This window comes from Eumetopias jubatus, unplaced genomic scaffold, assembly GCF_037043125.1.
Source record: "Eumetopias jubatus isolate StellerSeaLion01/CBP00866 unplaced genomic scaffold, mEumJub1_p1.0 scaffold_10, whole genome shotgun sequence".
NCBI classification, from domain to species: domain Eukaryota; kingdom Metazoa; phylum Chordata; class Mammalia; order Carnivora; family Otariidae; genus Eumetopias; species Eumetopias jubatus.
In genome coordinates this window covers 21,051,017-21,065,646 of record NW_028274816.1, presented here as the reverse complement: position 1 = coordinate 21,065,646, position 14,630 = coordinate 21,051,017, and the positions used below count along the sequence as shown (strand labels likewise).

The 14,630-nt window shown below is 53.4% G+C and overlaps 2 protein-coding genes across 15 annotated transcripts in view; one reads left to right on the top strand and one right to left on the bottom strand.

Annotated features, from left to right (window-relative positions):
• Positions 1-596: 596 nt before the first annotated feature.
• Positions 597-8,324, bottom strand: CMTM3 (CKLF like MARVEL transmembrane domain containing 3). The gene is made up of 5 exons (XM_028091999.2): positions 8,073-8,324; positions 4,784-4,939; positions 3,678-3,773; positions 3,179-3,299; positions 597-1,667 (listed from the first exon to the last, which is right to left on the bottom strand). Exons 1-5 carry the CDS (start codon positions 8,229-8,231, stop codon positions 1,639-1,641), a joined length of 561 nt encoding a protein of 186 aa, XP_027947800.1. The 5' UTR covers positions 8,232-8,324; the 3' UTR covers positions 597-1,638.
• A 1,020-nt stretch (positions 8,325-9,344) lies between these two features.
• The window catches only part of TK2 (thymidine kinase 2), a 97,178-nt gene continuing 91,892 nt past the window's right edge, over positions 9,345-14,630 (top strand). For 11 of the 14 annotated variants that reach the window (XR_015769122.1, XR_015769121.1, XR_015769127.1 and 8 more), the window contains exon 1: positions 9,345-9,509. Coding sequence is in view for 1 of the 14 variants with exons in the window: in XM_028091894.2 (XP_027947695.1) it covers positions 9,389-9,509 (121 nt within the window). In the remaining 13 variants the exon portion in view is untranslated. The remainder of the gene's footprint in view (positions 9,510-14,630) is intronic. The other 3 variants (XR_015769129.1, XR_015769117.1, XM_028091894.2) reach the window with 3 other exon arrangements.

Here is a 14,630-nt window from a genome sequence, read left to right as displayed (position 1 = left end):
GGCTGAACAAAGTCCGTGTCCACGAAGAGAGGCCACGGGATGGGTGTCGACAGGCAGTGTGGCTGGCTTAGCTGGGCAGGCAAGGAGGAGCAGAAACCCCCGCCGTGTACCCCTCTCGGCGTCTGTACGCTCAACTTTCAGACAGGTTTTCGAACGTGTGCAAAAGTCGGGGCAGAATGCCTGGGCCAAATGCTGACCCAGGATCCTCCCAGGCGTCAACTCCGAAGTCTCTCATGCAACCAGTTTCCAAACCACGAGAGCCCCAGGTTCTGGCTACCTCAGAGGTGCCTGGGTCGTTACCCTGATGCATAAGTGAGAGGGCCCAGGGCCCCCTCAAAGGGGCTCTGGTGACCTGGGCAAGTTCCTGAACCTTTTGTTAGTTTTCTGGACTGTGAGCCAGGATTGTGTGAGGAGTGTGGGAGAGCACATGTGTCAGACGCTTAGGGGTGCTTGGTGTGGAGCAAGTGTGTGCGCGCCGCTGCTGAAACCCGGAGCCGTCAGGACTCACCAGTGGTAGGCCCCGTCTGTGTTCGACAGGACACGGGACTGCACCGCTCTGGGTGGTGGGAGGTGTTTTCAAACACATACACTCCAAGCACGTAGTCAGTCTGGTTTAATCCATTATGACTTTTTTCACATGCAAAAGAAGAACAAAGGTGACAAATGCCCAAGACATGGGTCCAGATCTGGCTCATTCATGAGGCTTCTTGGGTCAGAGGAAATGCCATTTTAAAAAGCTACTTTTGTGTAAAAAAAAAAAAAAATTACATAAAGTTACAAAATCCCATTGAACATACACACGCAGCACATGTCTTTAGGTGAACACAGAAGGCACGGCTCCCCTCTCGAGAGGCAGTCAGGTGTCGAGAAACCTATCATCCTGAGTGCCCGAGAGCCCCTCGCCTGCTCCTGGGCCCCCAGGAAAGAGGGTTTGGCTGGGCCTGCCCAGCCCCCCAGAACGCTGTCAGTTATTTCACGGTTAGGTACCCTTGATCTTTCGGACCTGGTACAACTGTCATATCACCCGGAGAAGACGTGGCTCCCCATAACAGGCACCCTGATGTGCTCGCTCCTAGATGAGAGCAAAGGTCGGTTTTCTCCCTGCTTCAAAAATGAAGAGGGTACTGGTGCTCCTTGAACAAGACAATCTTGGAAGGATCATTCTTGACAAAGTGCCTCGCATGAGTGGGATACCAAATGCAGACAAAAATCCCTAGGGCCTAGCAGGTGGGCCCTGTGGTGGCTTCGGTCCTACGCACCCCAGCCCGCGCCCCCGCCCCCCCGCAGCATGAAATGCTTCCTGTGACGGAGGCAACAAGGCTCCATCAGCTCTGTCCCCTTGTGCTTATTTTTGGCAGAGAGGTTATAAGGCTTAAGGTCTGGGGGGCAGAAATGAGGAGACGTGGCAGAATATTCACGACGCCCCAGCCGAGGGGTGCCGTGTCGGATGCCGGGCTTGGGCGTGTCACCCTGGGGCCCCGAGGAGGCCAGCTCCGTCAGCAGCTCCCACTGCCGCTGGAGAAGTCGGCGCCGCTCTCCCGACACGCGCGGCGCCCTGGCCGCGGCGGCCGGCCTGGTCCGGGGAGCGCCAGTGGGGGCCCCCGGGGCTCAGGTTGCCGGGGCGGGGCAGACAGGCCTTCAGTCAGACTCGGAGTCGGAATTCTCGTCTGAAAGCGAAGCAAAGGGGATGCTTGGCGGGAGTTTCCAGGCCAGCGGTGCCGGGAAGCTGTTTCTGGGGAGACTGGCTGGGTTTCTAACTGTTGGCCGGAGCCCCGGGCTCGGGCCCCTCCTGTTGGTGGTGTCAGCTTGGTGGGAGGGCTGGCCCCGGGCCTGGGCCCCTGCAGGGGCAGCTGCTGTCCCCTCCAGGGCGTGGCCGCATGCAGCGGGGAGCCCACATGCCCCTCCAGAGTCGCCCTGTGCCGTTCTCACCTGGGGGTGTTAGCGTGATATATCTGCACCCCAAATTCAACCCTACCCTGCAATTCAGCAGGACAAGGTGGGGACAGCTATTTTCAGGCACAAGAAAGTAAAATATATTAGAAAATCAGGAAGCTTTCTTTTAATCAACTTAGAGTTTCAATCCCCCTTGCCCCCAATCCTAATTTTACATGGTGATCAGCCCCATTTTATGACGTTAAGGGCCTATCTAAGGTATGACTCAAGGGCTCCTAGAAATCCAATACCAAAGAGTACTCTGTAGAGCCTTCTGGAACACCCCCCCCATTCCAGGAAGGAAAGACACCCAAGTTGCTAACCCTCCTGCCTCAGCGCCAGTGCCAGTTGCTATTTTCAGGGACGGACACCCCTTCCCTGGCCAACCTCGGTCTCTTAGAACCCCAGTCTGTCCTCACACTGTTGCGGGTCATGGATGAGCTCCGAGAGCCTCCACAAACCCTGACTCCCTAGCCTTGTGCTGAGGGCTAGACTGGTATGATTTTGTGGGTTTGTTGTATCCATTCTAACACAAGCTAGGAATCATTTTACAGCAAAAAAAAAAAAAAAAAAAAAAATCATCATACATATATCTCCAAGTATCAAAGCCCACAATACTCAAACACATGTCTCCACTGATGCTTCCTACTTGTTCACTGGGGTGATGGGCTAGGAGCACCCAGGGCAGGCAACTGGTAGCAGGTCCCAAAGGCCTAAGGAAAATGTCTAGGGACATTGAACCTAGGAGTGACTGAAGTACAGGATGGACGAGATGAGCCTCACATATTTTTAGCAGAGGGATGGTTTCTGCTAGCTCATACACCTGAGCTTGCCCGAGTGCCGCGGGTAAGGAGAGCCTGGTTCTCTGGCCCCTGAGCAATGGGCCGGTGAAACTGGGCAGGGGGGTGGGTTTCAGGGCAGGTGGCCGCTCTGCAGCCCGGGGACTGGCTGCTTTGGGGGCTCATCAGGGAAGGTTTCACCGAGGAAGAGGTCACGGGCCTGCCCTCAGCATGCCTTTCCTGGAAAGACAGAGGCCCTGCGGAGCCAGCCTGCTTTATGATCAGTGCCCCACGAAGGGACAGGAGAACCAGGCTGTGAACACACTTCCTGCCCATATGGGGAGAGAGGAAATGCTCCTCCAGCCTCAAACTGGCCAAGTATCCCTAAGGGAGAGCAGGGTCCCCAGCAACAGTCCTGGGTTGAGAAGCTGTGTTCCCAGGTGAAAACCCACAGGGTGGCCACCCACCTTCTGCCTTGTCGGCTGTGTTCTCCTCTGCGGAGTCTCCTTGCTTGAGGAATTTGGCCACGTCATTAAAGATCAGGTAGAAATCGATTGCAAACACGATGGTGGCAAAGAAGCCAAACACCTGTGGGATAGGGGACAGGGCAGATGGGACCCATCATCGGGAGCTGGGAGCAGCGGAGAAGCTGCCGCCCTGCTCCATCAGCGCGGATAAGTAGCTCGGATTGGCAAACACAGACCCGTCCCAGTACCGACAAGTAGGAAAATGAGCTGTTATCTTGGTTGGGCAAACAGCCTTCAAAACTCGGGGCAGATTAAATCTCCAATAAGAGGGCTTTGGAATCGCTGAGATCCACGTGAAAGCCCAAGGGGCCTCTGCGGGGACAGATTTCTGCCCCAGACACTGAGTGCCCAAGGGGCATCTGGGGCTCCATCAGGGGTGGGGTGAACTTGAGGGGGGCATCACTGGGCAACCCCTTCCAGGGCCAGGGTGCCTACTCACCCCAGCTGCTTTGGAAGCCCCATCCGAGTACTTGGCGACAGCTGTGATGGAGATGGCAAAGTAGATGAGAGCCGCTGTGACACAGCGCAAGAAGTCCTGGGGAGAGGTGGGTGTGGTCACCACCCTGGGCTCCCGGGAGTGGAGCACAGCTGGGAGCCCAGACAGGGGCAGGGGCTCAGAAGGGCACCAGGCAGCAGGAATGGGGCTGGAATCCACTGTTCCCAGGGGATGATGGGCCCCGCAGGCTGGACACACACCCGGCGCCCGCAGGTCCAGCATCCATGGGGCTCCCGCCCTGTCCTGGCCCCACCTTGCACTCCCTGGTCCTTCTCCCACCCCCATTCCTGCCCCTGCCCAGGTGCCCCTGGAGGCTGCCCTGTTTCCGGTCCAGCTGGCTGTCCCCTGCCCGGTGGACAACAGGATGTGGGCCAGGCTGCAGCTTGCCCTCCGGCCGGGCCCACCTGCCGATTTCATTTGGTGAGAAAGATGTTGGAAACCTGGTCACTTGCTCCCTGCTGGCTCTCCAGTGGGGAGATCTGGCCCTGGGCCTCACTGTGCAACATACTTGTGGCAGATCCATTTATGTGTCGTGGTTTCTGCTCACCTGTCCCTAAAATCGGGACACAGGGTGCAGCCCAGCAGAAAGCATATTGGATATGAAGTCAAGAGACCGGGGTCCAATCGCAGCCTTTCTGTCCCTTCTCAAACAGCAAAGTTTGAGGTGGGGCTCTGAGGCCTCCCAGGTGACTGCTTAAGCAAGTTGCCAGACTGCTGAGGTCTGGGTAAGCCCTGCAAGTCCTCAGTTAACCTGTCCTGCCCTTGTGGAAATGGCTTGAATTCCTGCAGCTGAGGCTCATTCCGGCAGGCCCAGCTGGGAGCACCAGCGCCGCCTGGTGGCGGGGGGGGGGGGGGCGGCCAGGATGCCAGTGGGGATTCCCTGCCTCACCCAGAGAGCTCCCGGAGGTAAGGCAACCGGCTCTGGGTCACATGGCTGCCGGGTGGTGGGTCCCGGCTCCTACCAACTGCAAACAGCCCCTCCAGCACACTGAATAAAGGGTGAGGGCCGAAATGCAGCCAGCCCCTTCCTCCTGGGGCCCGGCCCTCACCATCATGGGCCAGCACAAGCCCTGCCACTTGTCATTCAGCTGCATGGCATCCGCAAAGAGGAAGTAGAGGGCCAGGAGGAACTCCAGCAGAGGCGCTGCGAGGAAGGCGGATGCAGAGGATGCCACATAGCAGACAAAGGTGATGAACGAGAGACCCTGGAGGTGCAGGAAGGTAAAGTCAGAACCTTTGCACAACCCCCGGCCCAGGGCTCTGCAGCCAGGCACAGAAGACACTCCAGCAGGGGAGGCGACCTGCCCACAGTCCTGCAGCTGCCAGGATTAGAACCCCATTATGGGGCCCTGGCCCACACCCGTGCTGCCCCAATGCCTCTGGGCACAGCTCTGCACCCCGATCCCGTGCCAGCACCCTGCCAGGACCCAATCAGGAAGCCCCAGCTTCCCACATGGGTCTAGCCCTCCCAGGAGGCTACTTCCTCCTGCTGCTCACCCCGCCCCCCACCCCAGCAGGCTCTATGGCAGGATCCACCCAACTCAGATAGTGCCCAACAGGGCAAATCAAACCTAAGCAGTCTCTTAAGGCAGCCCACGAAGCAGAAACCATTTCAAAAAATTACACCCAACTCCCAAGAATGTGAATTTTAGCTGAAAAACAATATACAAACCTTGAATTTAGTTAATGATATGCATGCTGAAGTGTTCAGAGTTGAAACTTACTGATGCAGGTAATTTATTCTGCATCAAAAACTAATTGGTGGACAGTTGGATAAATATGTGATAAAGCAAATCTGGCAACAGGGTAACAACTGTACAATCTAGGCGGTGGGTATACGGGAGTTAATGGTAGAACTCTTTGGGTTTTCTATGTTTGCCAATTCATATGAAGAAAAAAACCTCCAGGAGGGGAAGTGTTGGCCTGACACTTCAGGCCCTGCTGAATCATCCACCCAGCCTTTGTGCAAAGGGCAGGCCATGCTAAGGAACAAATCAGAGTTCTCTGCAGCCCTGTCCACATGCTGTGGGTGGGGACGGATGCCAGGGGATGCTAAGGTCCCCGGCTAGTTCTGCAGACCGTGTGCCCTGCAGGGCAGGGCAGACCAAGATGAGGGGCTGTTTCCCGGGCCAGGGCCTGAGGCTTGGAGCATCCTCACAACCACCCATGCACAGGTGCTGCTCACAGCCCACCTCACAGATCAGAAGACCGAGGTGCAGACACTTCACAGGTGAAGTGAGTTGCTCAGTGTCATGTGGCTAATAACAAGGCATCAAAACTTGAACCCAGGGCTGGCTGGCCACACAGCTCTAGTTCTTAAGCAACCCCCCCTATGGGAGCTGGCCTTTATCTGTCCTGTCACTATAGCTGGGCAGGTTTGAGCATGTCCACGGCTGAGTAGCTTGGAGTGGGGCCCAGGGGGCCCTGTAGGGACACCCAGATGCCCCACAGGAAATGCTGTGGCTGCTTCAGACAAATGAGCTGCAGAGATCACAGGGAGTCCCCAGGGCACCCAAATCTGCCTTGACCATGGCCTGGGAAGTAGCCAAGTTCACCTCGAACAGATGGGAAATTAAGGCGCCGAGAGGGGCCTCCCAGGACAGCAAGCCCAGAGGACTCTGATCCAGCCCTGTCCCTAGCTCCTGCTGTATCTCCTCCTGGGAAGGCTGTCATGGTCCCACCCTTCCTGTCCACCGGCCCCCAAAGTCAGATTCTGGGGATCCCCCTCTCCACTCCTGCTTCCTTATTCCCTGATTCCTAGTGGCTACTTCCTCGCCTTTCCCGTCCCTGCCAGCCTCCCCACTTGCTTGGGCCTGGAGGCAGCCAGAGGTGACCAGAGGGAGGGAAGAGTGGCCAGAGTGGCTCCCCTTGTGATCAACCCTAACCTGTTCCTCCCTACTTCTTCTTCATCCTCCTAGATCTGGATTGGATCTAGAGGGACTAGATCTTCTTCATCCTCCTAGATCAGCTACACCAAGGGCCTCCCCTATGAGGTGGGCTGAGTGGGGTTGGAGTTGGCTTCCCTCACCGGCCTGTGGATTTAAGGCTTCTGTGCAAAAGGGGCTCTCATCAGTCTCCAGGGTGGGACTGGGGTGGCCAACCACAGGCGACTCCCTGGAGTGTGGGCTGAGTCCTGGGTCCTGGTGCCTCACTTGGAAGCTGGGCTGGTGACCTCCGGGCTGACCCCAGGGGTAGAAGAAGTGGCAAGATGGCCTCCTGCCATCTGCCCTGGGCAGTAGGAAGGAGAGGTCTGGGGCAGAAGCTTCCTTCCTCTGACCTCCACTCTCAGCCTTGCTGTCACCTGGCCCTCAAGTGGCCCACCTGTTAAATTCCCTAGATGCCCTGGCTTCAGCTTTCTTGTCTGCAAAGTGGGAATAACGCCAGGGACTGCCAAACTGCCAGGGATCTAAGCAACAAGAGCTGTTCCTTATCTCACCTCCCCTGCTCCCGGCCACTTCGTCCCCTTCCCTGCACGGAGGCCCAGCACCAAGCCCCCGCCCCACCCGCGGATGGTGCGGGAGTTTTCGTAGTGTCCCCAAGACAAAGGCCTGACAGGCCCGGGTGGGGGTTGCGGGCAGGAGGAAGGAGCTCGGCGGGGGCGGGGGCGGGGCGGCTGGATCCGAGGGAGGGAGGGGAGGAGGGGGATGAAATCACCCCGCTGGGCTCCCGCCCCTGCACCCGGGGGGGAGGGGTCTGCCTCCGCGCCCCGCACTGTGCGGCCCCGGCCTCACCCAATCCCGGGGGTCCCCTTCCCACTTCCCGCTGTTCCCCGTCTCGGCTGGCCGGAGTCCACCCCGGCCTCCGCCCCGCAGCTTGAGGCCCGGCCGGCCCTCCCTGAGCCCAGGAAAGCGGGCAAGGGCGCGGAGAGCCGACCCTGGCCCCGATCCGGGCGTCGTGAAGCGCCGAGCGCGCTGATTCCTCCCGGGGCGCAGCCGGGGATGGCGGGAGGGTTTGCGGAGCCGAGTGCCCGCGACGGAGGCCAGAGGATGTGGGGCTGCAGCCCGTTCCGGGGGCCCAGAGAGGACGGAGACGCCCAGGGTCACACAGCGCCAGGCTGAGCTCCCAAGGGGCCCGGCGGCCGCATCGGCGGGCCCCGGGCCCGGGCGTCCCGACCGGCCCCCCACGTTGGGTTGGGGAGCCCCGAGGGCCCGGGTTCGGGCCTCGCCTCGCCTCTGCCTCGCGCGCTGAGCTTCGGCACCACCCGACGCCTGAGGAAGTGCGCCCAGCTCTGCCCGCAGCTCTTCCGCTGCTCCGAGGGCTCGGCGGTCCCGGGCGTCCCGACGGCGCCTCCGCCGCCCCGGGCCCCGGCCCCGCGCCCCGGCCCCGCGCCGCACTCACCGACTCGGCCAGCAGGAGGCGGCCTTTGAGCGAGCAGAGGAAGGCGCGCGCCGGCAGGAGGGCGCGGAGCCCGGGCATCGCCGCGCCGGGCGGAGAGCGGCCGGAGCGCGCCGGGGCCGGGCCGGGCTCCGGGTCGGGCTCCTGGTCTGGGGGCCACATGGCGGCGGCGGCTGCAGGGACCGAGGCGCGGGCCCGCTCCCTCACCCCGCGCCCGGGAGGGAAGCGGAAACCCGGGGCTGTGCGGAAGGAGAAAAAGGCGAGACATGGGAGCGGGGGCGCATCCCCCCGCCGCCCCGCCCCCGCCCCGCCCCTCCTGCCGCGTCCCCTCCTCCCTTCCTCACTGTCTCCTGCTCCCCCGCTGCTCCGCTCGTTTCCTCCGCTCGCCTTCCTCCTCCTTCCCTCCTCCCCTCGGACCCCGGCTGCCGGAGCTGCTCCGGGCCCCGCCGGGCGGGACTGTCCGCCGAGCTGGCGTGGGGCCCCCTCATACACACCCGCACTCTCCCCTCAGCCTCGGCCCGGCGCTCCGAGACCTTCTTTTTGCTGCCCCTGAACGCCCCGTCGGGGCTTCCAGTCTTCTCTGCGTGCTCTGAAGGGTTGTGTACACTCGCTGCGTCGTCTAGCTTCCTGCGCGTGTCCCTGCGCTGTGTCCGGGACCCAGGAACCTAGGCGATCAAACGGCAAGACCCCTGTCTCGTCCTCCTGCGCTTTTGATGGAGCTGTCAGCTCCCCAACCCACTCCCTCTCTCTCCCCTGGCCACCCCTCCCATCTTTGGCCAGCCCTGCCTCCTGTACTGGCTGCCCCAGCCTTCCTTCTGCTCCCTGTCCCCATTCATACTCCGGGGACTCCCACTGGCGCCTGGGCCCCAGTGAAGGGCACCGCCATCCATCCTTCTACCCCAAGATCTGAGACCCGGGGGTGTCCTTGTCCTCCTTCACCCTCACCATCAGTCCGTCACCAAGGCGGGCACATGTTCACCTCCTAAAGCTTTCTTTGTCTCTGTTCCCTTCTCACCACCACTAAGCCTCCATGAGGCCCCAGAGTACTCCTATCTCCTCCCTGGACTGCTGTGAGGGTGTCTTTAAGAGGCCTCTCTGCTTCCTCTTTTGGCAGCCAGAAGGATGCTAAAATGCTCAGTCAGGGTCACCTGCATTTCCCTTATCCCCCAAACCTTGGGAGAGTCCCATCTTTGCTCAGAGTCTTGGTAGAGAGACTAAAAACATAATCCCTTGGTGTCTTCTGCTCCCTGTCTCTCCCACTCAAGAAACTTACCGTTTCTTGAATAAACCATGCTCTCCCCACTCCAGGGCCTTTGTGCATGCTGACCCTGCTACCTGGAATGCTCTTCTCCAACCTGGTTATCCCACGAACTTCTCTTTACTCTGTGATCATCCCAGTGTCACTTCCTCAAAGAAGACTTCGATGGCCTCTCCTGCCAGGTAAGAGGCATTCGTTCACTCATTTATTTGTTCATTCAACAGCAGTGCTAGAAAGGTTGCATTTGCAGGATGCAAGGACCCATCAGCTTAATTTGTGGGGGGTGGGTCAATAATGTGTCCAGAGAATCCTGAACGAGATGATTCTTGGTAATAGTTGTCTGGCTTGTTATGGCTGGTTCAGAGGGTTGCCGGGAGCCTTTGTGGAAGAAAGGACTGAGCAAAGGGCTAGGGGGGAGGAGACAGATGGTAGAGAACCAGACCCTGGTGTTTGGATCTTACTCTGGATCCCCTGGGAGGAGGCCAGGTGAGGGTTAGAACACGGACAACCTGATATTGATCAGTGTTAATTTGGCTCAAAACTGTAACTCAGTAAGTAGAAAACAACACAATTTTTTTTAATTGACCAAAGTTTTGAACAGCCCAAAGAAGATATATGAATGTCCAGTAAGTACTCGAAACTATATTCAATATCGTTAGACATCTAGGAATGCAAATTAGAGCCACAATGAGATACTATCTTTTTAAATTTTTTAAAAAGATTTTATTTATTTATTTGAGAGAGAATGAGAAAGAGAGAGAGCATGAGAGGGGGAGGTTCAGAGGGAGAAGCAGACTCCCCGCTGAGCAGGGAGCCCGATGTAGGACTCAATCCCGGGACTCCAGGATCATGACCTGAGCCGAAGGCAGTTGCTTAACCAACTGAGCCACCCAGGCGCCCCGAGATACTATTTTACACCTATTAAAATGGCTTCATAAAAGGGGACTCTACCATTCAAGTGCTGGGGAGGATGTGGAGCAACTGGAACTCTCATACACCCCTCTTGGGGCTGGAAGTGATGACCTCCACTGCGGAAGACAGCTTGGCAGTTTCCTAAAATATTAGACAGAGATATACTGTGTGACCCAGACATTTTATCTGTAGGTATTTCCCCAAGAGAAATGAAAGCGCATGTCTTTGCAAAGGCTTGGACCTGAGCATCCACAGTGGCTCTATTTTTATTTTTTAATTTATTTTTAATTATTTTTTAAGATTTTATTTATTTATTTATCAGAGAGAGAGCACGTGAGAACATGAGTGGGGGGAGGGGCAGAAGGAGAAGCAGGCTCCAAGCTGAGCAAAGAGCCCAATGGGGTACTCGATTCCAGATCGCTGGGATCGTGACCTGAGCCGAAGGCAGAGGCTTAACCGACAGAGCCACCCAGGCCTCCTGAGGCTCTATTTTTAGTAGCTCAAACTGTACAACTCCAGTGGTTCATTACACCTGAGTGGATAAACTAACCGTGGGGCATCCCTTCGCTGGAATACTTCTCAGCACGAAGAAGGAATAAACCATTGACAGGTGCAACAACAGAGATGCATTTTGTAGACATTATGTTGAATGAAAGAAGCCAGGCTCAAAAGGGTACATGCTGTATGATTCCATTTTGATGAATTTCTAGAACATGTGAAACTCAGCTGTGGTGACCGAAATCAGACCAGTGGTAACCTGGGGTAGGGGCAGGAGGAAGCTCTCTGGAGTGCTGGAAATGTTTTTTATTTTGCCGAGGGTGGTGGCTGCACAGAAACATACATTTAACAAAACCCATCAAACGCTCCACTGAAAATGATTGCATTTTATTTCAAGTAATCTCTATCTCAATTTACTGAAAGGGAACTCACGCAAAAAAATATGGTGACTCGCGGGGGTGGCTGAGAGGGTCCAGGGAGAGGCAAGGAGAACTGGAGGGGTGCCCCCGCCGGAGGGGCCTGGATGCCCGAGATGGCTGTCACTCCCACTGCAGGCCGTGAGCTCCATGGGAGCCTGTCCTAGCCTAGCCCAGAACCCATCACTCGGATGGCCCCAGAAGTGTCTGCTATGGGATGAAGAAGGGTGGCTCTATTCCCTGTACATTCCTGTGTAAGGAATATTTTCTGTTCTCCTACACTGATTTATTTATTTTATTCTTTGGGTCATAATTAAATACTGTTGTGCTTGATTTTGTTGGTTAAATTTTTTCATCTTTGGCCTTTATTAGCTCCTACTGGTGGGCTTCTGGGTACCCGTCCCCCATCTCCCCCCCCATTTCCTTATTTTCTAACCCTATAACATGCGTCAGGTTCATTTTGTCTTCTCCCCATCCCGGCCCTAGAATCCGAGTTCCTCTAAGAAGCTCTGGCTCTTTTACTGGAGAACGGTATTTAGAAATAAATCCCTTGGGGTAGTGTTAATTTGCATTTCTCTAGTTATGAGTGGATTAAGGAGTATTTTTGTTGCTTTTTTTTTTGCATATGTAACAGCCATTTGCATTTGCTTTTCCAAGAACTGACTTTTCACATACTTTGTATGTTTTTCTATTAATTGTTGGTTTAAAAAAATGGATACATAAGAATGCAAATATTCAGGAAATTAGTCCTTTTTCTGAAATTTGAGTTACGGGGCGCCTGGGTGGCTCAGTTGGTTAAGCGACTGCCTTCGGCTCAGGTCATGATCCTGGAGTCCGGGATCGAGTCCCACATCGGGCTCCCTGCTCAGCAGGAAGTTTGCTTCTCCCTCTGACCCTTTTCCTTCTCGTGCTCTCTATCTCTCATTCTCTCTCTCTCAAATAAATAAATAAAATCTTTAAAAAAAAAAAAAAGAAATTTGAGTTACGAATAGTTTTTCCTGGCTTATCATTTGTCTTTTACTTTGCATTTTTGCCATACGGGTTTCTCCTTTTAGAACCTGCTGTTTTTCTCCTTTAATCTATGAATGTGGTGACTGACAATCGCAGTTTTCCCGAGGCTCACTGTCCTTACATTCGTGGGATGTGCATTTAATGGTCAGGTTGCTTTGCTCTTTTGATAAACCTCTAGAATCATTTTGCTAGTATTTTGTTTGGGAGTTTTGCCTTTATTTTCATAGATAGAATTGACCTCTAGTTTTTGTTTCATTTTATTCTATTTGCTGTATATTGTGTTATCCTTTATTTAAGTCTTTCTTGTTTCCTAATGAAGGCATTTAAAGCTATAAATTTTTCTCTGAGGACTGCTTAGGACACATCCTTAAAATAATGCTCTAGTTTTTATCCACTTCTAATTAGCCTGTAGTTTCCATTTTAAATTTCCGCTTTAATCCAAGAATAATTTAAAAGGGTATTTTAAAATTTTTAATTTGATAAATTTTTGGCTATACTTTGGTGATGAATATCAAATTTTATTATTTCTTTTATTCAGAGAACAGGTCTGTATGTTCCGCTTTTTGGAATTTGTTGAGATTTTCTTTGTATCCTAATAGATAGTCAGGGGTTGTAAGGGTTCCATGTGTGCTTAAAAGGATTGAATATTCTCTCTTAGGTGGGTACAAAATCCGTATGTCCATTATGTATCTTGTTAATTATGGAATTTAAACTCTCTGTATGCCTACCCTTCTTTTTTTTTTAAGGTTTATTTATTTATTTCAGAGAGAGAGAAAGAGAGAGAGAGAGAGAGAGCGAGCGTGCGCACAGGAGCCAGGGGGAGGGGCAGAGGGAGAGGGAGAGGAGAATCTCCCGCAGACTCCCCCCTGAGCGAGGAGCCAGCTGCAGGGCTTGATCTCAGGAGCGTCCGATGCTCAACTGACTGCACCACCCAGCCACTCCTATACTTACTCTTCTTTTTCTTGATGTTTTGACTTACTAAAACAGATGTAGTAAAGCTCCTCCCTAATGTTTTAGATTTATTACTTTTCCTTGGATTTCTAATACTTTGGGGTTGTTGTTGTTTGTTTGTTTGTTTGTTTGTTTTGAAATTATGGTGTTAGATGAACAAAAGTTAACGTATGGGTTTTTTTTTTTTTAAAGATTTATTTATTTGAGAGACAGAGGTGGGGGAGGGGCAGAAGGAGAGGGAGAGCGAGAATTCCAAGCAGACTCCCCACTGAGCGTGGACCCCCGACTACAGGCCCGTCCCACAACCCTGAGATCATCACCCAAGGGGAAACCAAGAGTTGGAGGCTCAACAAACAGAGCCACCCAGGTGCCCCAAAAGTTAACATATGTTTTGTTCAATAGAGTGTAGCAATGAAGAGCCTAAATCCTGGGTTTATTTATTTATTTATTTTTATTTTAAAATGTTTTATTTATTTATTCATGAGAGTCAGAGAGAGAGAGAGAGAGAGAAAGAGAGAGGCAGAGGCAGAGGGAGAAGCAGGCTCCCTGCCTAGCAGGGAGCCCGATGCGGGACTCGATCCCAGGACCCTGGGATCATGACCTGAGCCGAAGGCAGACGCTTAACCATCTGAGCCACCCAAGCGCCCCTAAATCCTGGGTTTAAATCCTAGTTCTGTTGCTTTCTTAACTTCTCTGTACTCAGTTTCTCCATTCCCCAAATGGCGATAATAGTATTACTTAAGTCATATAATTATTGTAGGGCTTAAATGAGTTAATATATAAAAATATCAGAACAGTACCTAGCAAAAGAAAAAAAAAAGAATAGTGCCTGGCATATATTAAGTTTTTATTAACTATCATTTTGACATTTCTGTTGTCCCTAGTGAATGCTTTTAGCTTTGAATTCTATTTCATTTAATATTAATTTCACCACACCTACTTTCTTTTTGTTGGCATTTATCTGGCACGTCTTGTTTATGCTTTTCTCATATAAGCATCTACTGCTATAAATATCTAAGTACTATTTTCGTTTCATCTTACAAATGTTGATGTTGGGTTTTCATTTTTGTTCACTTCAAAATATTTTCTAATTTCCCCCAACACTGTATCTTTGAACTGCAGATTATTTGTCAGTATATTATTTAATTTTTAAACAGTTGAGTGCTTTTCAATCATGTTTCTGTTACTGATTTCCAGTTTAATTCCATTATGGTCAGAGAAGACACTTTGTATGATTTTAATTCTTTTAAATTTATGGAGGTTTGTTTTATGATTCAGGATATGGCCCCTCTTGCTGAATGCTCTATGTGCACTTGTAAAGAAAGTATATTGGGCGCCTGGGTGGCTCAGTTGGTTAAGCGACTGCCTTCGGCTCAGGTCATGATCCTGGAGTCCCGGGATCGAGTCCCGCATCGGGCTCCCCGCTCGGCGGGGAGTCTGCTTCTCCCTCGGACCCTCCCCCCTCTCATGCTGTCTCTCAAATAAATAAATAAAATCTTTAAAAAAAAAAAGAAA

What these genes read in the sequence shown, in the direction of transcription:
- CMTM3 (XM_028091999.2), bottom strand. Translation starts at nt 8,231, where the DNA reads ATGTGGCCCCCAGACCAGGAGCCCGACCCGGAGCCCGGCCCGGCCCCG. An exon ending in GCCTCCTGCTGGCCGAGTCG is followed by an intron (nt 4,940 to 8,072) that starts GTGAGTGCGGCG and finishes CTGCACCTCCAG; the next exon opens with GGTCTCTCGTTCATCACCTT. An exon ending in GGGCTTCCAAAGCAGCTGGG is followed by an intron (nt 3,300 to 3,677) that starts GTGAGTAGGCAC and finishes CCTATCCCACAG; the next exon opens with GTGTTTGGCTTCTTTGCCAC.